General features: G+C 48.9%; 2 protein-coding genes across 5 annotated transcripts; one reads left to right on the forward strand and one right to left on the reverse strand.

The window, feature by feature from the left end:
• Window positions 1-211: 211 nt before the first annotated feature.
• LOC130539557 (arylsulfatase I-like) lies at window positions 212-6,291 on the forward strand. 2 transcript variants are annotated; one of them, XM_057057994.1, is made up of 12 exons: window positions 243-370; window positions 475-518; window positions 1,406-1,589; window positions 1,759-1,898; window positions 2,143-2,292; window positions 2,794-2,868; window positions 2,940-3,114; window positions 3,192-3,428; window positions 3,510-3,656; window positions 4,035-4,182; window positions 4,332-4,912; window positions 4,972-6,291. In XM_057057994.1, exons 3-12 carry the CDS (start codon window positions 1,422-1,424, stop codon window positions 5,392-5,394), a joined length of 2,244 nt encoding a protein of 747 aa, XP_056913974.1. In that variant the 5' UTR covers window positions 243-370; window positions 475-518; window positions 1,406-1,421; the 3' UTR covers window positions 5,395-6,291. The 2 variants fall into 2 exon arrangements, with proteins under 2 accessions (XP_056913973.1, XP_056913974.1); XM_057057993.1 differs by lacking the exon at window positions 475-518 and having other exon boundaries at window positions 212-370.
• A 963-nt stretch (window positions 6,292-7,254) lies between these two features.
• Window positions 7,255-21,340, reverse strand: LOC130539554 (enhancer of polycomb homolog 1-like). Of its 3 annotated transcripts, XM_057057982.1 has the most exons (15): window positions 21,023-21,340; window positions 19,639-19,725; window positions 13,932-14,091; window positions 12,928-13,073; window positions 12,576-12,782; window positions 11,972-12,120; window positions 11,722-11,869; window positions 11,472-11,636; window positions 11,277-11,366; window positions 11,021-11,169; window positions 10,433-10,866; window positions 10,105-10,223; window positions 9,891-10,032; window positions 8,886-9,249; window positions 7,255-8,787 (listed from the first exon to the last, which is right to left on the reverse strand). In XM_057057982.1, exons 3-15 carry the CDS (start codon window positions 14,029-14,031, stop codon window positions 8,715-8,717), a joined length of 2,286 nt encoding a protein of 761 aa, XP_056913962.1. In that variant the 5' UTR covers window positions 14,032-14,091; window positions 19,639-19,725; window positions 21,023-21,340; the 3' UTR covers window positions 7,255-8,714. The 3 variants fall into 3 exon arrangements, with proteins under 3 accessions (XP_056913962.1, XP_056913961.1, XP_056913960.1); XM_057057981.1 differs by lacking the exons at window positions 19,639-19,725; window positions 21,023-21,340 and adding an exon at window positions 18,330-18,756 and having other exon boundaries at window positions 9,891-10,029; XM_057057980.1 differs by lacking the exons at window positions 19,639-19,725; window positions 21,023-21,340 and adding an exon at window positions 18,330-18,756.
• Between the last annotated feature and the right edge of the window lie 73 nt (window positions 21,341-21,413).

Raw genomic sequence — 21,413 nt, forward strand, 5'->3', positions numbered from 1 at the left:
AGCAATGCTATCTAAACACCCTAGCCTCGGTGCTATTAAAACGGCTAATCGATCAGATTCGAGAGTTTTATTTTTTAAAAACACATTTATATTTTTTATCATCACGCTATATTAAAACGTGACACTAATTCCGAACAAAAAGAGCCGCTTATCGGCGTCACTTGAGTGGCGCCTTTTATTTTGACAGGTCAGACCGGATGTTTCGCTCAGGCATCTTTAACTTGCCTTTAGTCGACTTTCATTTGAAGTGTGGACTCAGTCTGGAAGGAACTTTTGTGGAAACTTGACGGACATGCGGCGTCTCCTGCGAATCTTACTGGAATCAGCCGAGCGAAGAGGAGCCGATCACTGATATCGATCACCGATCCAGGTACTGACCCGGGCCCGGGGCCGTAGTACTAACGCACAGCTGTTGAGAGCACTAGATCTGTGGGAAATTAAAGACAGGCATTAAAAACCTTTTCCTCTTTTAAGCGGAGACGGAGCCAGACTGTAAACGCGGTGAAAACTGATGCCGGGTGTGTTTGCAGAGGGAATAATGGTCTCAGGGAAAGTTCATGTCACGGGCCGAGTGCTGCCATGAGCTGCAGATGTTGGTGACATTCATGCCCAGACAGCTGCTTTTTATCACACCTCTCAGATCAACTCAACACCCCCTCTGTCAACACCCCCACAGCAAAGAAAGGTTGTAAAAGCCCAGTAAAAGCGGGGGTTTGGACACAGGAGCCTGTTGTGGAGAAACAGGAACATCTCCCGTTTGAAAGTTCTTAAATTACATCATTTGGTCTGTTTTTACTGTATAAAACGAATACTTTAATTAGTCATTCATTTTCTTAAAAAAAAAAACCTTGTCTGAGAAAATCAGTAAAATCAAATTCTTTAAAAGTGGAAAAACGAAGAAAAGTGGAAAAGATGAATAAAAAATATCGTAAAGAGAAACAATATTGAGCTGAAGTTTCTGCAGGTTGGATTAAAACCACGTTAATTAGCCTAAAAACACCAGTTGCGTAACCGAACTCTAGTTTTCACAACAGCAGACATGAATAATTCATGAGCTGGTTTCCAGAGAGTTTTGCAAGAAAATCAAGAAGCGGCTCCGACAGCTGCGTATTCTGGGATGTTCTGCAAACGTCCGTCCTCGCCGAGCTGATCGATTCGCCGCTGGGAGGCTGTAAAAGGTTAAAAAACAAAAGCACTTTGAGCGTCTCTCCTCCAGATGGACGTGCTTCAGCACGCACATGCAGCCAAGCTGGCGAGGCCATCTCCAATGTGGTTTTATGATCTATAGTTGTTCCCTGCTGATGGTACGCCTGCGAGAATTTGTGCTGACTCGGGACATTTTTCCCTGCTCTCCTCTGGTGTCCGACTCCTCTGCATTGTTGCCTCTGGCTGTTGTTCTCTGCAGGGTTCCTGGGTCCAACATGCAGCCTCCTCCTGCTGCCGCCGCCGCGCTGCTGTGGAGCCTTCTCCTCAGCCCGGACTTGCTGCCTGCTGCGCAGCCCCAACCCAACCAGAGAGATGTTCCCAACGACGAGCCCGGAGCGAAGAAGAAGCAGCCACACATCGTCTTTATCCTCATCGATGACCAGGTCTGCAAACACGCTTCAGTCGTCCACATACATACTAGAGAGCCGCCTGTGCTCCTGCTATAACCAGCAGGGGGCGCTGTGTTGCTTCGTTGCTTATTCAGTTAGTTACCACATAAAGTTAACGAGCAAATAAAGGGGCGTGGCTAAAGATTCCGTCTTTGTTCCCAAGGGTTTCAATGACATCGGCTACCACAACCCAAACATCAAGACCCCCACTCTGGACAAACTGGCGGCGGAGGGCGTGAGGCTGGAGAACTACTACGTTCAGCCCATCTGCACGCCGTCCCGCAGCCAGCTCATGACCGGAAGGTTCGGGCCCCGTTTCTGTAAAATCCGACTCACCTCATCAACAACAGTGTCTGCTTCCTGATTGCACCTTCGTGTGTATTTCATAAAAAAAAACCTCCTTTTTCTCGAATGTCAGGAAGATTCAAGCTGCAAACGAGGCCGCTGCTCTGAATAATCTGATTGGTCATTAAACATTCTGCTGCTGTTCTTCTGTGAGATCATTTAATCTGCTCAAAGCCTGACGAAGGTTTTTTCTTCCTCGCAGGTATCAGATCCACACGGGTCTCCAGCACTCCATCATCAGGCCCAGCCAGCCGAGCTGCCTGCCTTCACACATGGACACTCTGCCCGAGCGGCTCCGCCAGGCCGGATACTCCACCCACTTAGTCGGCAAATGGCACCTCGGCTTCTACAGGTGAGGAACGAGGCCGAGTACGATCACAAGCCAGTCTTTGTTGCGTAATCGGGATTTCTCCTCTTCTGCGGCAAAGAATTCGCAGCCTGCAGTCATGGAGACAAGGGGAATTTCATAATCATTCCAATCTGGGATCGGCTCTGCTCGCTTCACACTTGAGTGTGACCAGACTTCCTGTGGACCCTTTAAAGTTACTACGCCCCAAAACATGAAAGCCTAACAAGAAGTGGGTTTGCGGTTGGAAGGGTGACCAAAATACCCAAAAGTACCCCCTGGTGGCTGACTGCAGTAAATAACCAGCCCGACTCCCCCCATTGTCTTTTTCTATGCTAGGCTAGCTACTTAAGCTTTACCGGACTCAGTGTTTTACCAATGTTGACAAAATACAAGCAGCCACAGGCGTGGGGCCATTTTCTGGGGTCTGATCTTGGGGTCCGAACCCTGCTGGCGAAATCCCCAGACATGCAGCGAGGTGTCGGCTGACTTCCTGTTTCCCTGCAGGAAGGCGTGTCTGCCCACCAGAAAAGGTTTCGACACGTTCTTTGGCTCTTTGACAGGAAGTGTGGATCACTACAAGTAAGTTTAAGTTCCTGGCGTTCATTGAAGCTACAGTCTGGTTCTGGAGCTTGCTTTTCTCTCACCTGCAGTTACCTGTCCTGCGATGGCCCAGGGGTTTGTGGCTACGATCTCCATGATGGCGAGGGCGTGGCGTGGGGCCAGGAAGGAAAATACTCGACCACGCTCTTCACACAGAGGGCTCGGAAGATTCTGGAGAGCCACAACCCCACGGAAAAACCTCTATTTCTGTTTCTGTCCCTGCAGGTATTGAGTCAAAACGTGAAGAAGAATTTACCAAAAGCGAAATAAATCGATTGATCCACCTCCGTGTTCCTCTGCAGGCGGTACACACTCCCCTACAGACCCCCAAGTCCTACATCTACCCCTACCGCGACATGGCGAACATAGCCAGAAGAAAGTTGGCCGCCATGGTGTCCACGGTGGACGAGGCGGTCCGGAACGTCACCTACGCGCTGAGAAAGTACGGATTCTACAGAAACAGCGTCATCATCTACTCCACAGATAACGGTGCCCAGCCGTTCACTGGAGGCAGCAACTGGCCGCTGCGAGGACGCAAGGTAGACGTTCTCCTGCGGACAGACGATAGCAGCCTGGATCAGAGCGAGAGGGATCCATCCCAACTCTGAGTTTGTTTCTAGGGTACGTACTGGGAGGGCGGGATCCGTGGAGTGGCCTTTGTCCACAGCCCACTGCTGAAACGCCGCCGCCGGGTGTCCAAAGCTCTGCTGCACATCACGGACTGGTTCCCCACACTGGTGGGTCTGGCTGGGGGCAACATCAGCCAGGTCAGTGGAATGTTGGTCCTGACAGAACTGTAGCTGCAGCCTGAAGGTTTACGTGATACCGAATGAACGGTTCTACGAGATTATCGACCATCCAATGTCAACACCGTAAAACCATCCTGATCGCTACAATAAACAAGCTTTTTACTGATTAAGATAAATCTGTTCATGTGATCGTTCAGAAAGAGAAACTTTATTGGCCAGTCGAGGCAGCTTCCAAAGTTCCATCTTGGGCTTGCGTAGAAGCGCGTTTCCATTGCCAAAGCCAGTAAAAGTCATTTTGTCTAATCCACGGACCTCACGGAATTTGACTTCAGGGAACATAATGAAATTGAATCCCTCATAGTGGCTCTTCATTACCGTTTATGAACCTTCCCTCAGAGTCGGGGCCTGGATGGATTCGACGTCTGGCCGACCATCAGTGAAGGGAGGGACTCGCCTCGCCAGGAGATCCTTCACAACATTGACCCTCTGCACAAACATGTAGTTCAGCCCACGACCTGGGACGCTATCAAGCCGGGAGCCGGAGGTAGCTACCAAACTAAAGACATCAAAGAAAAGCCTAGGCAACAATGCATTCCTTTGTCACAGGTTCATATCAGTTTATAACTAATTGTGGGCGGAGTTTTAGAACCTTCTGTTTAACATTCTTTATTCTCATGTTTCCTCTGATGTTAGGAACCAAACTGAAAGGAAAGAAGAAGCCAAAGAAGAAGGTTGTTCGGCAAGAGTTGAAGCAGAAATCAGTGTTCAAGTTGAAGACCAGAAAGAAATCTAAACTCAAAGCTCAAGCTAATACCGTTCCTAGATCAAAGCTCGCGCCACCCCCCAAATCAAAGGCGAAGCCTCAACACAAGACCACGTTCTACTCGCTTAACCCGAGAGCATCACGTTATAAACCACTTCTGATGTCCCTGCCCAGTGGTTCCCCGTCATTGTCTCCAATATCTCCAGCTAAACAGTTGAAATCAAAATCCAGACGGTCCACGTCACATAACCATAACCTGGTCCAGTCAAAACCAGTTCCCCCAGGCCCAGGGAAGGAGATCCGATTCCCTCCGAATTCCAAACGGACATTATTGGAAAACCAGAACATGTCCCACTCAGAAACACCATTTCCCAAATCTCATCCAGGACCCCTGCTGAAACACCAGACCTCGGAGTCCTTATGGGACACGTCCATCCAGGCCGCCATCAGAGTCGGAGACTGGAAGCTGCTAACAGGATATCCAGGCCATGGAGACTGGGTCCCCCCACAGGTACAGCCCGAAACAGCCAAAGCCGTATGTTAACGTGACTGAAAACCTCTCATCCACAGGTGCTCCCCACCCTCCCCGGCCGCTGGTGGGACCTAGAACGCAACATTTTGTCACCCTACAAAAACTCCACCTACAAAAACATCTGGTTGTTCAATATCACGGCGGACCCATGTGAGCGCCACGACCTGGCGGACCAGAGACCAGACGTTGTCCTGCAGCTGCTCGCCCGACTCGCCTACTACAACCAGACGGCTGTGCCTGTGTATTTCCCTCCAGACGACCCCCGGGCAGACCCAAGCCAGCACGAGGGAGCTTGGGTGCCCTGGGTGAATGAGGAAGAGGAGCAAGAGGAAGGGAAATACGAAGGTGTGTACAAGAAAGGAAGGCGCACCAAGAAGGAAAAGAAGCAGAGATGTCCATTGTGCAAGCTGCAGTCGTTTTTCCTGAAACTCAACACCGGAATGATGTCCAATCGGATCTGAAGCACGGAGTGGGCACCTGCGCTCCAGCTGGAGTCAGAAAGATCTATAATAATGAAACAAATGGGTGAAACACTTTATATGAAGGTGAATCACCACAAAATTCGCCTGATTCGGAATCACTGATTGGTGAAAAGAAGAAATAGAGCAAAAACATCACCCAGCAGGGGTTACCTGAGGTGGGCGAGTAAGCCCCGCCCCCTTACATTCTGAGGCAACATTTTATAGTTTGATTTTTTTGTTCAGGTGCCCACATCTAGCAACATTGTGACTGCAGAATCAAAGCAGAACTTGCACCATCAAAGCAGAACTTGCTACTGGGCTGTTACACGCTGTGTTCTGGAGACGGGGCCGCTGCCTGTGGAGGAGGGGGCCGCTGCCTGTGGAGGAGGGGGCCACAGCAACGGCCAGACCAGCACAGCCTCACAGGCTCTTTGATTTGCTCAGTATCGCGCCAACAACTGGCTCAAACGTTACTGTGATTTTTAGACTACATCTTTTTTAAGTACTGATTCTTGTGTATTATCACGTATTGACCTGTTTGAATGTCCATATTTTGACTCTGAATTTATAGACCGTTTGGAATTACGACTGTGAACTTCATAACGTATCGGACAGTTCAGATTTATATCAAATTGCTCAGGTTGTTGGGTTCCGTGGGATGTCTGGGACAGAAGAAAGTACAATACGTTCAAGCAAGTAGTTTAGCAGCCTTGGGATCCTCTTTGAAGCAAAGGTCGGGTCTTCTCTGTTTGGACACAACACTTCACCTCCACATATTTGGGCGCGTTTGCACGACGTGGAACAAACCACGACGGCGGCGCTGTGACCGCCCGCACTGTTACTGAGAGAGAGGAGCGCTTGAGTTTCTGCCTTCAATGAATAAAGCCTTAAAAATGATCTTTGGGCCTGTCCGAGGTTACTTGGGAGGAAAAGGGGACGTTTAAGAAACCTGTACTGAGGTTTGTATCTGACGATGTCAAATGTGGGAGGCTCAAAATGTTTAAACTTATTTTAATGAAATGCACGAGGTCCATATTGTAACGATAATGTTGCCGTTTCCCAATTTGAGAGTAAAAGGCTCGTGACCAGAAGGTGGCGCCAGACAACTGTTTATTTTCGATGGCTGCTGATTTCCCGCTCAAATCTGGGATTGTTTTAAATGTCCCTGAAAGGGCCAGTCAGTCGACACAGCCTGCCGTGCCGCTAACTTTAAGGGATTATATCTTGGATCTTCTGCTTGTGTCTCCAACAGTTGAAGACCAAATCCAACTGGAACGTGAACTTTTGATTGACGTGTCCAGGGGATAGGCCCCGCCCCCATTCCCACCTGTATTAGAACGACCTGAAGCGCTGGAAATGTTCATAAAACACCAAAAGTCAAAGCTCCATGTTGATGGTTCCATGACTTTAACCTTCAAATTTGTTTCAAAGGTTCCTGCTGATGCGAGCCCTGTGGGGGCTGGAGGTTTTTTTTGGGGGGGGTTCCTACTTCCACCATATACTGTAAAAAGGCAGGAGTAACATAGGGTTACGCAACATAGGGGCTGCTTTAGGATCATAGCTGTAGATCAAAGCCCCTCCTGATCACCAAAACTTGGCCAAGAATCAACATTTGCTGAATTTCCTGACAAACGGCGGCCGAAGCGCCCTGATGGAGGCAACGCCACCAACTATAAATACCTTTGGTGTTTCAGCTGACCACGCCGGGCACCCGCTGCTCCTAAATATCCCAACACAAGCTCGGCACACCTTCACCTGGAACCAGAACCACCAAAAACAGGGTCACAGCTGTACAGCCAGAGAGCGAAACAGCTGGAAACATCAGCCGCTGTTCAGTCGATTAAAAACAAGACACGCTGCTCAAAACATAATGCCCTGGAATTTTATTTCATTTTGTGACAATTCAAGAGGTGTTCTTATTCGATCCCATGTCTGTGTGTGTGTGTGTGTAAGAAGGGTCTACAAAAACAAAGTCATGAGTCAGCTGGGCCAGTGGAATGGGCAGTGGGACTGTGGTACAGACAAAGAAAAACTACAAGTAGCCTTGTTCAGTACCAAACTCTTCACAGAAGAGACTTCCTTTTTTTTTTTTGACATTTTTTCCCCAAATGAAGGCACCCGAAAACTTGTGGTTCATGGCATCGCAGCCTTCTAGAGAGTTCTTAAAAGTAAACCGTCTTTTTTTTGTTGTTTATTTCAATTAGTTTTTTTTGTTTTTTTTAAACTTATGTAGAAGCTGGAATGATAAGATGTCAGTTACAAGTTACTGTGATTTTCTAAACTCATTTAGTTTTTTTTTTTTTAAGTAACAATGAAATCTGAGAGGGAAAATAAGGATACAAAAAGAGCTCAAACATACGAGTTTTGGGGGGGTGGGGAGGACAAAAAAGGTCATCTGATCCAAACCAGAGACCAAAATCATACAAAAGCAGCATTAATTTTAATAAAAATAAACCATGATAGTGCTTGGAAGCAGCAATGTCTTGTGGGAAAGTCTCGTCCCGGCTGTTTTGTTACTGGTCTCATTATTAGAATATGTATGGAAGAGCTTTGTGGAAACGCTAATCCCACCGACCGGTCGACGCCTGAATCCGAGCAACGCACGTCTCCATGGAGTCTACCGAGAGGCGAGATCGTGGAAGAACGCCCAGAATAAAAATCAAATTATGGGCGAGCCCCCAGACACGTTCACAACATCACATCGGGGGGGAAAAACTAGCTAAACACTGACTACAGCGAGGGTGGGTGGGTCGGGGGGGGGGGGGGTGGTACAGTGTATAAAAATAAAAAACTTACTGGAGAAAACCTTTTGTAAACACGGCACAATAAATAGATCAAACAGCAGGTTCTGCACCATGCATGTGATGACACTTTTTTTCCTGTGGTACAACGTTCACACCTCACTCGCACCAGTTGCAGTTTGTCATTTTCTTTTTTTTTCTCCTTTTTTAATTTGGACTTTTTTTTTTTAATATCTTGAGTGCAAAACATCACAATTGAACAATTCTGTATTCAAGTAATGTTATATACAAGAACAGGATGGGGGTGGGGGAGTAATACAAATATGCAGTACTGTACATATAATTGCCATATTAAGAATTTACAGACGATCTCTTATCAACAGTAACCAATAGGGGGATTCTAGGGTGGGGGGGGATTGTATGATGAGCATTGCAATTAAGTCCCAAACAGTTACCATGGAAACCCGGCCTTGCTTCGCTCATTCTTCCACCACTTGATGTCACAACGATGCATAGCACCTAAAAATAAAAATGATAAAAAAAGGAAAAGAAGGAAAACTGTTGCGTTGTGTGCGGAGGCTACGTGACCTCCATGGCCATTGTGTTCTCTGATAGACTGTTCAGTGCTGGCTTGTCTTGCTCGTGATTCTCCCTGAGAAGAGAACGAAAGAGTGAGGGAGGGAAGGCTGGAACGACGCGGCGTGATGTCATGGCCACAACAGCGCAACGCCACTTCGCCGCCGTTCTCACCTGGGAACGATGTCCAGCGGCGTGGCGTTGGCGACCTTGGGTTTCTGACAGTTGGCGGTGGCGGCGTGGGCGAGCTTTAAGGCGGATGTCGACACGGAGCTGCTTAGCGTCCGGGGTGCGTGGACGCGTTTGCCGGCGGGAACGCCCAGACGGAGGCTGTTGTTTCCCAGCAGGACCTGAGTGGTGGTGGCGGTGGTGATAGTGGTGTTGGTGGGGTGGGCAGTGCCGTTGTTACTGGTGGAGGAGGCGGAGCTTGTGGTGGTGCAGGGGTGGAGAGTCATGGGCGTCGGCGTGGTGATGGGAGGAGCCGCGGCAGCAGGGGAGGGGGACGCTGTACTCGCCAGGTGCAAGCCCTTGTAGACACCTGAGAGGGGGTAAAAAGAGGCCAGGTGGTGGTGGGGGGGGGGGGGGGGGCAGGGTGGGGGGTGAGTAAGGCAGGAAGTGTAATCCCATTATATCCAATCATAATAACCCCAGTGCAGCTTAAATAAAACAAAATGAAGACTTCAAACATTCCAGTGTATTTCCTGAAGTAGATGTTACACAAGCTGAGGACTTTGACCTTTGACCCCCTGGCAGGTGCTCCCAGAGCTGGATTTACTCATCATGACATGGAGTATTAGAATAAATCCACAATTATTATCCCAGTCTTATCTGGGATTGACAGATGCTTCACACTATTCCCCATCCGCGGAATCATCTCATGGAAATTCCGGGTCCTCACTTTTCCTCCGTTATCTAAATCCTCCTGCCTGAACACTTCCGAGGGATTCCGGCGCAGCAGGTTCTGTTCACTCTGCAGTCTTATCTGCCCCATCCAGTGCACCCCATTATGGAGGGAAGACTGTAATTACCAGGCGTTCTCGGTTAGATTACCTGCGTCAACTCTTAACTCACATCTTTGAATTGGTCGGTTACACTATTTTAAACATGATTAAATGTCCACAACAAACGAGTTTAAAGCCACGATGGACAGAAAGAGGGACGAGAGGACAGCCACGGTACCTGAGGGGGAGAGGACACCGTTCACTCCACCTCCTGGGCCCAACTCCTCCTTTGTTTTCAGAGCGAGCAGTTGGTCGACGGTGATGAGGGCCGAGGCGGCGAACTGAGCTTTGGCCTGGTCCAGTGTGTGTGCCAGGCTCTGCTGGGGGACGACAACAACGACCCGTCAGTGATGGGACGAGACAACGGCTGCGTTTCTACGGCCGAGACTCACGTGTGAAGCGTTTGTGGTCGTGGAGCTGCCGACTTGCTGCAACTGAACCTGCTCCAGCTGCTGTTTGTGCATCAGGCTCAGCTGCTCCTGATGCTGCTGGTACTGTTCATACGTGTAAGCTACACACAAACAACACAGTTAAACACACACCAAACCAGACACTGATGATCTGCTGCTGTCTGGGACACTTCGGTCCAGCTCGGAATCCCTCGGACAGCTTCACGTGCTCCTCGGGTCTGCGTCTTTTCACCGACCTCGCGTCTCCGTCATCTCGCACCGTCAGAGGGACGTTAGCGGCGTGCTAATAAAAACATGCGGATCAACGTACCAGCGATGGGTGCAGGTGCTGGAGCAGCTCGTGCTGGCCTTTGATATGGTTGTCCCCCCGCGATGGAGGCCGACACTCGCCTCTTTAGGCCTCGACTCAACTTCCTGAATATAGGGTGGGCGTTGTCTAACTCGTGTAGTGGTAGTGTCCGTGGTCTAAAGTGCCGCCATCGGCACGCTTTTATACTCAACAGTATCTGACTGAGGTCCGTGGAAGATGGGGAGGACAGAGAGGGGTCGAAGGAGGAGGAAATCCTGTCTGAGGTATTCGTTTCTGAGGTACTGGCAAACTTGTCGGTGGCCGGCGAACGCGAAGTAGTTGTTGGAGGAGGAGTGAGCGGTCGTGGAGAGGGAGGATGGGTTGGGTGGAGCACTTCTGGATCCAGTCCGTGGAAGATGTTATCGAAGTCCGTGTGCGCCCTGTCCAGCAACACCCTGACGAGAAGAAAAACAACATAAATCATCCAAATTATCTCTGACTGGATACTAATTACAATAAAATATTAAAGGAGTAGTAAACTCTGGACGTGAGTGACGGGGAGGTAAAATCTGAAGAATGTGGAGGACTGGAAAGCAGCATTCGACCCACCTGCCACCTCGTCCTACGCGCCGCCGAGCCATACCCAGGCAGCGCCGCGGCACAGTGAGCGTGGTGAGACTATAACGGAAACGAGCTTCAGCGAGGCCGTCCTCCCCGGGACCGCACCACGGCCAGCCCCCAACACAATCCTGACGAGGCTGGAGGCAGAGAGAGGGCGTTACCCACAGCAACAGCAGGTCTGGCCGATGTGTCACATGACTGATGGTGATAACGGTAACACTGCTCCAGTCACGGCGTCACTTACAGCGTAGTACTGGCAGCCCGACTTCCTGCGAAAGGCGTAGGCCCCATCTGGGTCGTTCTCCTCTTCTGCTTCTGAAGAGCCTGAATGCAGCTGTGAACAGAGGTTCCAGGTTACAGCAAGACCAGGATCTGCACCTCTGAAAGCCAGGATGCTCCATGAAGGTGGAGATGTTGGGACTGTGTGAGGTGCAGGCACCTGGGAAAAGGGCTCGTCGTCTGAGCTGGGGAAGTCGTACTGGTTAAGGTCCTTGGCATTGAAGACGGCGGGCCCCTGATGGTGGGAGGCACCTGATGAGAGAGGCAATACCTTCTGCTTCTTCTCATATTTCCTCTTCTGCCTGGGAACCTCCATCTTGTCAGGCTGAAGAAAGACAAAAATCAGCTTTCAAGCTCACTTTGAGTGACACAGATCGGACCGAATAAAGCCGATGTCTCACCAGTCTCACCTTTGACTTGTAGTCCTTGTGGTCAATGTGGTCCTGGTGTCTGTACTGATTGGTGAGTGGGACCAGAGGGATGATCTGGGGCCTGACCAGCGCTTGCTCAGCCAACACTTCTGCCATCACCTCTCCACCAAAGTCTGACATGAAGTTTCTGATGAAAGGGGCAACAAAGCTTTGAACCGATTCTACTCTGTGGTGCCAGGTTGACTAAAAAGCTTTATGACTTTAGGACTGAAGCTGCAGATGCACTGACCTCTTCTCAAACACTTCCAGAGTGAGATGCAGCAGCTCTCTCTTACTCTTCTCCCTCCTCTTGATCATTTCCAGGATGGTGACAGCTCGGCTCAGATCCCGGCGCAGCTTCAGCATCTTTTCATACGAAGCCTCGTCGTTCTTGCGATTCTGAGCGTCAACGACAGACACGACAAACCACATTTGTACCTTTCAGACTCAATTCTCCAAACAGCCACTTGGTGGCGACCTCTACACAAGTGTACCAACACACTTGTTATGTCTACTATGCAAAATAAAGTTTGTTCAAGCAAAAACATGGAAAATGGCTTAATTGTAGGCTGCTAGGAGCATTTTGCAAAAAAGAACAAATGATAAAGGTTTTGGTCGGCCAGACAATTTTATCAATGACATGCTTGATCCCTGCTGCTCTCTGGGGGGGCACAAGGGCCACACGGAGCCAAGCTTTTATCAAAGAAATATAACAGACTTTACACATGAATGATCTGGGCTGAGTTAAACCATTTCATTCACATTAACGACTGTTGGCTCCTTTACCTTCAAAAGAGTCACCCCCAGAAATGTTGTGTGAGGATCATTATATCGAACCACTGACAGCCACACACCTTTCTGGTTTGCATTTTCTCAGTGCGACGTCGGAAGGCCACGTAGGGGTCGTTGGTGCTGGAGCCGTCCCGTTTCTCCTGCTTGACGGTGGGGATGAGCGAGTTGGCCTTGCTGTTTTTCCTCTTGCGGCTCCAGTAGTCAAACACCTCCTTAATGAGCTCATCGTCCTCCTTTAGCAGCAGTTTGGCCTCCGGAAGGCTCACCAGCTGAAACACAGGGTGCACGTATGTGAAACGATGATCTGTGCTGAGGACGATGCCTTGGAGATACAGCAGGTTTGTCCTTTAACGTATCAGTGATGATCCCTGTATGGATGCATTTGGGCTGATTTCACTAATAAAGAGCACCGACCTGCTGCCCACTGCCTTTCTCCAGCCGGTCGATCATCTCCTCAAACTGCAGTTGGCTGAGCTCCATTTTCTTTTTCAGCTTATTCACAAACATGTCGTCGTCTGAGTCCAGGTCGTAGTCGGGCTGCTCCGTGTCCAAGCTGAAAGCTACAGGATTTAAAAAACAACAACAAAAACAGACTTTAGAAACCGGTCACAGTTAAGACCTCCTTTGTACTCATCCGATGAGGAGGTTGAAAAAGAACTGAACCTGAGCTCTGCTCAGAAACCCAAAACCTTCAGTTTTAAAGCTGCACATCAGTGTATCTGTTATTCTCTGAACACTCTGAACTGCAGCGATGACCCGGTGTACACCACTACCGGCTCAATAAAGCCACGTTTCACAGTCGTTGTAGTTTAACACATCATTTCCACCGGGGTCATTCATCATCGCGCTCAATAACAAAAGCAGGCATGCAACAGCCAGCAGGAGGGTGGCGCAGCGGTCAGTCCCCAACCACATCTAGAGTTTAACCACAAACAAGAAGAAATCTGACCAATTCAGAAATCAATTTCATCGTGTTATTTCCAAATCTGGGGACAAAGGACTCATAGTCATCCTGTATTTATTTAGGAATTTGTAGTTTTAAATGTGAGGCACAGTTTCCTCCCAACAACTGTCTCCACACACACCCATTTATAAGCTTGCTGACCAATATTCTGCACATAATGAAGTGAACCCAACAGCCAAGAGGCCAATAAACAGTTGCTGAAATTGTGGATTTGCAAAGAACCAACGGATTCGCCCCAACCTGACGCCATCTCTGTCATGGTAATACAGGGTAAACAGAATATTTCACACTTGTCAAAATAAGAGCAGATAATTATCAATCCAAGACATTTCCATTTACAGAAACTGATTTAAAATTTTACGGCTAGAGTTTGTTATGTCTTTATAACAATTCAAATATAGATAACTTCTGTGTAGTTTAGGCTTTGTGTGCCTTCATTCCCACGCTGACTTACGCTGTATGTGAATTAGCTGCTTTGGCATCTTGAACTCCCCGGGGTAGAGGGAATCATAGTAGGGGATGTTGCTCTCTGCCTCGGGGACTGGGATGACCATGTTCTCCCGCTTCTCACCATAGACCTGGTGTGCTGAGATGGCCCTCTGGAGATGGTGTTCCTGCACACAGATGGAGGGGCTGAATACAACGCCGCACAATGACAGGCTACAACTGTTGTACTGCTGAGGTCAGCAGAAATTGGAATGAATTAAAGAGGTCGGTAAAGCTTGTAAAACTGCGTAGGAACCAACACGCCGCCTCTGTAAAACACGTCGAACGCACAGCTGCAACCTGAGCCGAGGCTGGAAAACAATCGTTAGCTGCTTCCACGTGTTGACAGAAGCTGTGAAAAGCACCGAGTCCTGGTACAAACCCCAAATGTTACAGGACGACACGGCGACCATTAACGAGGATGCAATAACGCAACTTTCAGTCCCAACAGCAGGTAAATGTTCCAACATTCTCCAGTGCAGCGTCCGTAATGACGTTTAATCGGGTTTTTCCATGTACGGTATCGGCGGTGCTGCAGAATATCAGCAAATCAAAGCAGTAAAGCGAGTTCTAACGAGTAAGAACTTGTTCTAATAGCCGTGTTTCACCCGTTACCACAGAACAATCACAACTCCACCTGACCACCGCTCTGAGGAGCCCGCCAGGATAGAGAATGGGGCAAATGTGCATCCGTGGCTACCGGACTGGGCTGTAAAAGAGCGGGTCACTGGGACACCAGCCTTTCTGGAGGCAGCGCTGCAGGCAACGTGCACGGTTGATTCTCTGATTCTCTTTGCATGACAGTAAATGTAGCCTCCTACGCTAGTCAGGAGGAGTGGAAGGAGCCTGCAGGAGGGTCAGGCACTGGCAGATTAACGCCCTGTTCCCTTTGAGGTGGGCGACACCACACGACTGGTCGGCCGTGGGAGTGTTCACACTAGCGGAACAGAAAGGAGGCCTCCAGGTCGTCTGTGGTACTATGGAGGGACTGTTGGGGTGTCAGGGCAACCTCTCTGCTCTCAATGGCTGCAGATCTTTACGGCACCGCGACCCAAATAGATATTTAGCCTGTGAGATATCCAAGAGGCTGACTGACAACCAGCTACAATAGTGGGGGGGGACCGTCAGAGTTAGCAAAGACATGAGGATCAATATGAGAACGCTACAGCTAGCATGTGCCAAAAGATGGAGAAAAACGTGTCTAAAGAGGGACGACAGAGATTTAGGGATAACCACAGGAGCCTGCACATGCATAAAGTAGAGCTGTGATACATGACAGAAGGATGCTAACGATGCTAACGTGGGAGCTATGGTGAAAGGTCTGGTACATCAGGGAAGCAGCCGAGGACAGACGGACGGGGATGGTCGCCCCTGGCAGCCAACAGCAGAAGACTCTAGAATTACCACGTTAGTAACAGCCAACGAGCAAAAACAAAGGTTTCCAACTGCTCCTCACCCATGACAACCTGCATATCTGTGCAACAAACACGTCCGAGCTGGACAGCTCTTGAGCATGGCATTAATAATGGCTGCCGGCTGCCCCACAGCCAGGTCAAAGGCAACGACAGACCTGGGAAGACTGTTTTCCTTTGTGCTTCAACTCAAACATCCTACAGAAGCGTCACACAATTATTAAACGCTGACAACATGCAGAAGTCTTCACCACTGTGGCAACTGCACCACACAAACATCTGCTCATGCAGACCCAGGGTACTGACCCACCTCAGCTCCCAGGAACGACGCACCGTGAACTGGGAGAAGGTGCAGACGGAGTGAAGACCAGTCCCCATGACTGGGAACAGGTCTGGTGGAATGGAAGGAGTCCCGGTACCCAGATACTGAGCACCACATCACCAGCGTAGACTGGAAACAGACGTGCACGTTCACTCCACCATTAAGCCAATGCTCTCCTTTATTCTCAGCACTTCCCAAAAGCTTGGGAGGGAACTCGGAATCACTCAGAACCTTCCGGTCCTAACGGGCTCTCCTGGAGCCGTCCTCTGATGAACGCCAGCTCCCCTACAGATTACACGTCTACACACTAAACACCCCCCCACTGGGCTGAAGAGCTCCTGCACTCAGAGGGAAAACCTGATCAACTTTATTTACCCTCACAGATGTTGTCTGAGAACAAACAGGCTTGAAGAGAGCAACAGGGTCTTCACGCACCTGCCCTCAGATTCCCTATCTCCATCCCTCACACGTATCCAGAAATAGCCCACTTAAAGACATCGATCACCCCCCCCAGTCTGCAGAGGCTCCAGTCTGGTGTCTGACAGCTACTGTCCCAGTCACTGTAAATGCCCTTTAAGATGACGGACAGCCTGGGGGCAGTACGAGGACACGCTGCTGCAGCACGGAGCCGCCTCATGAGTGGGAAACAAGAGGAGCATCCACCCCTGCACGGGCCTTAAAGGTGCCCCGTTCCTGGGCCCGACTGGGAAAATAACCATTCCTGACTGGATGGAATTACATTTCTCACGCGAGAGGCCACTGTTGTGTAATACAGCAGCCTTGTGTTCACGGTTCAGAGAGCACATTTAGCAGAGGCTCTTCCTCACACGTGAGTACTGAAACACAGACGCTGCAGCCGGGCATCAACATGCTTCCTCCAGAACATCTGAACCTGAATGGGAATGGATGTACGTGTCAGTCTGCTGTGCACGTGGAGGAACACTACAGCCAAGGAGGACCTTTGCAGTCAATCATACCCACCTGCTCTTTAGACTTTAATTTCCATTTCCACACACACTAGACACAGACAACTCATCTGGTTCTGTCCCCAGTCTGGATCTGAACTTGGTTGTGACGCTTCTGATGGGCCTCGATCGCATCGTTTTAAAAAGATGGGATCATGAAGATCAAGACTGACATACAAACAATGCTGAAGTGTTTAAGACTGATTTTAAACACTCAAGATTCCCAATAATATTACATTTACTGCGGCACTGCCCCATTTCTGAAGCATCCCAACTCCTCCTACACCAGGCAACACTACAGGAGATGCCATCAAGCGTTAACCGAGGCCTGCAGAGCATCACCGACCGACTCCATCGCCTAGCGACTCCCGTAGAAACGGATGACAGACAGCTCTGGATGGCGAGCGGCTGGCACGCCGCGAGCCCTGGCCTGCCTCTCATGATAATAACCGTTACATAACCAGGCTCTCCAGCTGAGCGGAGCACACTTTGAAGTGTCAGCAACCCCCCTGCATCCTCTTCCTCCCACCCCTACCCTCGGCTCTTCCCGCTGCACCACGTGCTGCCGGTCTGCCAGCCCGCGGGGCGCCTGACACACTGAACCCTTGACACCAAACTCCTGCAAGAGCAGGAACGGACCTCTCCAGACACAATTTAGCATTAAAACACGGGTGCATGGGGCAAATTTCATTGTTTGCTAAAGTGTACACATAGGCTGGGACGGTGACGCTTTAAACTCAAACAACATTAAGTCTTGTGTTGAGTGAACTCTGCAGAAATGGAGATGACCTGATATTAACCCCAAATGGAAACATTCCACACGCACTGCCCTGACATGCACCCCCAGTGAAACTGCCGGGGGGGTGTTAAAAAAAACACTCGTTTCACAGTTTAATAGTGTTTCAACATCGGTGGAAATGAAATGTCAACAACTGTAACTTCGAGAGCTTCCAGCTGAAACAGCGGTTGCGTAATTTGAACGCAGACAATCACGCACCGACTAATGTTGCTGTTCAAACGGCCTGAAAGCGGCATAATGACCGAGCACGACGACACAGAATCACGGGAGGCTGCGAGCTAATATCGCTTGTTTATCGGACGCCTTTACTACAAAATCCGAATCCAGACAGGCGGCGCGTCTAACTACCGACGGGAATGTGTCTAAAAGAAACACCAATAATAAATAAAGGCGTGTGTAATGGAGGGAAGCGTGTCTCCCCTCGGTGCGCGGCAGCCGTGTTGACATTTCTGGATGGAGCTAGCACCGAGGCTAACAGAACGTTGGTCCGCCAGCGCCCCCTGGCGCCAGTCGTATGCCACTACGCCAACACAAGGCCCCAGCCTGACAAGCGACACAAAATGGCGGCCTCGCCGAAGTCACATGACTCCTTTGTACTCACAAACCCGCCGCATGCACAAATATGCCGGTAAAAACGACCCGATTTACCCCACGCCGATGCACCGCGTCCCGCTTTTGCCCAAACATGCACACCGGTCCGCGTGTACACCAGCGACGGGCCGAATTCGTCGTGTTTCTACTGAGAAAATTGGCGGCCATTTTGTGAAAGCCTGCGCAGGAAAAAAAAGAGGGACGCCTCCGACCGTTTGAAAATAATAAAATAAAGCCAGGCCGCGTATTTTCGCAAAATCAGACCATTAAAACATACCGATTCCTCCTCTTTCTCCATCCCAGTCGGCATCTGCGGCACAGCCCGGTTAATAGATGCATATTCGTGTAGGTCGGGTAAATCCTCACAACGGAAGACGGGTAGTGGCTTGGAAGCGTCCAGCGCCCGCGCCCGAAACGACAATTTACTCATTTTTCACAATTCGAGATGCAATATAAACCTATCGGATCTCCTAATATTCACAACGGTTCCGAGTAGCGCTTTCATGGATGATTCTGTGCGGTTATTCCCTATCCTAACGGTCGAATTGTTGTAGCTTGAATTTAGGGCGTCGCCGACGGAGCCGGGGGAAGGCCCGGATCTTGGTCGCTCTCTCTCGGACTGTTTTTTTCTGACGCTCCGCTCCCTAGCGTTGGGTTAGTGCGCCATGGACAACATGGCGGACATTTAAAACTCTTTTGCTCGGTTTCGCTCGGAGCGGTCCAACCCCCAGTTCCCGGACCGACCATTCCCACACGATCCCAAGCGCTTGCGCGTTGCGGGGTGGGGGGAAGGGGGCATTTTCTTACAAACTAACTCCTTCTCCACGCAAACACATGAATTATTAAAATAGACACTTAACATGGCCGGAATATAAAATTACTCAAAGTGAATGAAAATAAAAACAAACTCGTGCAAAAGCATTGTAATTAGAAAGGCGGTTCACTTTGATTGAACTGCAATTACATTTTTAAGACAAGTTAAAAATTGCGCATTTCTGCGAAAGAAAATGACTATGACAATTTACGATTTTTCTTTAATAACGTTACTTCAAAATGCGCGTGTCAATGCAGAACCAAAAGTGCATCTGATTTCGAAACATATAGCAATGTTATTAATTTTAAAAAAATGTTTTATATAAAAATCAAAGCTACTTAATTTCCCTTTTTTGTTCGTATAAATTTTAACATACAATTTAAGACACAATAACCAGTAATTGCAACATTTAACTCCCTTTAAATAAAAAATAACTACAGTTACAGTTAATGTTTACGGGTTGTTTTTATTTTTATTTTTTTTAGTAAATCTGAACTCAAACACCAGAGAAACAAACGTTAAAATCCAACTGGTGAATGACACATTCACGGAACCATAGATGCTGAAAATAAGAGCTCGTTAAAACAAATTAGTCGTTTATTCCAGGTGGATTCGCGCAGACGCAACAACACGTTCATCACTAGAGCAGCAGCGCCATCTATCGGCTGTGGACCCAAACATCGACCTGACAGGAACCCTGAACTGGACTCAACCTTCCAGCTCTGAAATTGCACCGCAAAAGTGCAGAAAACATCAAATCTTTCAGTCTTACCTGGTGATGGGGGGCTCATCCAGGGTCGTCCCAGAGGGGCCGAGCTCGTCGTTCCATTGATAAATCCACTGAGAGCATCAGCGGAACCTGAGGATGAACGAGAATGGGTCATAAAAGAGGCTCCAGAAAAGGAATCATTCCGGGTCCGTCCGGTAAGACAGAACATGTCCACTACCTAAACAGAATTATGCAGTCTCCTCCAGAACTGTCTACGTGCATCATTAAAAAGCCTAATTCTTGCTGACAGAAAGACATTTTAAGAGTGTTTAAGTCAATAAGCAGTCAGGTTGAGGGCCATTTGATGACTTTGTGTTAGTCCCTCTGCTGCACGTGCACGTTAGTGTGCACGTTAGATCCTCCATGCAAATCAGGACAGTGATCAGGAGGGCTGAGGGAAACTGAGAACTGGAGGTGGTCATTTCAGTTTTGATCTGCTGGTGCTTCAGTTCCTCCAGCCTAAAATAAAAGGTACTGATGTTTTCATATTTTAATCACTGATAAGGAGCTCTTAACAAATCCAGGACTTTAATTAGAGCCCTTTTCTGATATTATACTGCAGTTTTCCTTCCCTTCAGGAGAATTAGGACTTTTCATTAATATTGCAACATTCCTCATGTTTTGGATCAGGCTAATGCATAAAAAGGGCACAACTTTGTGATAGTTCCCATCATTAAATGGACAGAATTCCACTCAGAGATGCCACCAACCTTCGGAATCGTGTCATTCCCATCTGGGTGGGGTTGGTGACCCAACACGCACCAGTTCACGCACTCAGCGAAAGTGCACATTTTCTCTGCTTTACCGACACACAGCTTCCCTGGATGAGTGGATATAACGATTTACCCCCCCACCCCATCCCATCGGGTGGGTGTGAGGGGTCGAGGGCCGAGCAGTTCCCCGACACACCACAGGAACAGCCTGGCACTGTTCAGCCACACACCCGGAGCCAGTGATTCAACAATGTTACGTTTTCAGCCAAGACGATGGGAAAAAAAAACCCTCACATGATAGGAGCTAAAAGCTGATTTGTGACGCCATCGTTTCCCTGATCCGCTCCTTTCTTCCACCTGATGTGCACAATCGATATTATGGTTCCTGCTTCAAGGTTTCCCAAACAGAAAACTATTTAAAAAAATAAATAAAATAAAAACATCCTCTAGAAATACACCATTCGGCCCTCCATCGATGGCAAAGTCCCCCTGGCTAAAGGAGCCGGGGAACTGACGGGGAACTTGTGGTTTTAGTGCTGAATTGCGTCCAGCTGACCAGCCAGGAATTTGATTGCGTGTATGAAATCATCTGATGCCAGAAACGACTGCTCACGATGGGCCTTTTTGGCCACCGTCGGTCCAACTTAACAACATTGCCACAAAATATTACTCACCCGTTTGCCTGCGAGTCCCGGGCGGGTTCCGAATGATCGATTCGGGAACATTTCTGCACGTCAGAAGTTTAGAGGAAAAAAGAAAGAACGACGCAGCTAGCTAGAGACAAGCGATATTAATGTTAGCCGCAGCTAGTTCTCCTAGTGGGTTTCGGGAATTTAAAAATATATCCACAAGGAGGAGCCGATCTCCCGGCAGAAAAGGCCGCCGTCCGCTTTATTTCCACCGCTCCGGATTGTGTTTATCAGTCGATGAAAAACTCCATGTTTTCCTGTCGATGTAAAGCAGGCAGAAACTAGAGGTGGCAACCAAAGTGCTACTGTTGGGGGTTAACAACTTTGCTGTAAACCGCGGCCTCTGATTGGTCAGCCGAGGCCACCAATCACCGGT

This window comes from Takifugu flavidus, chromosome 15 (genome assembly GCF_003711565.1).
Source record: "Takifugu flavidus isolate HTHZ2018 chromosome 15, ASM371156v2, whole genome shotgun sequence".
Classification (NCBI taxonomy): Eukaryota; Metazoa; Chordata; class Actinopteri; order Tetraodontiformes; family Tetraodontidae; genus Takifugu; species Takifugu flavidus.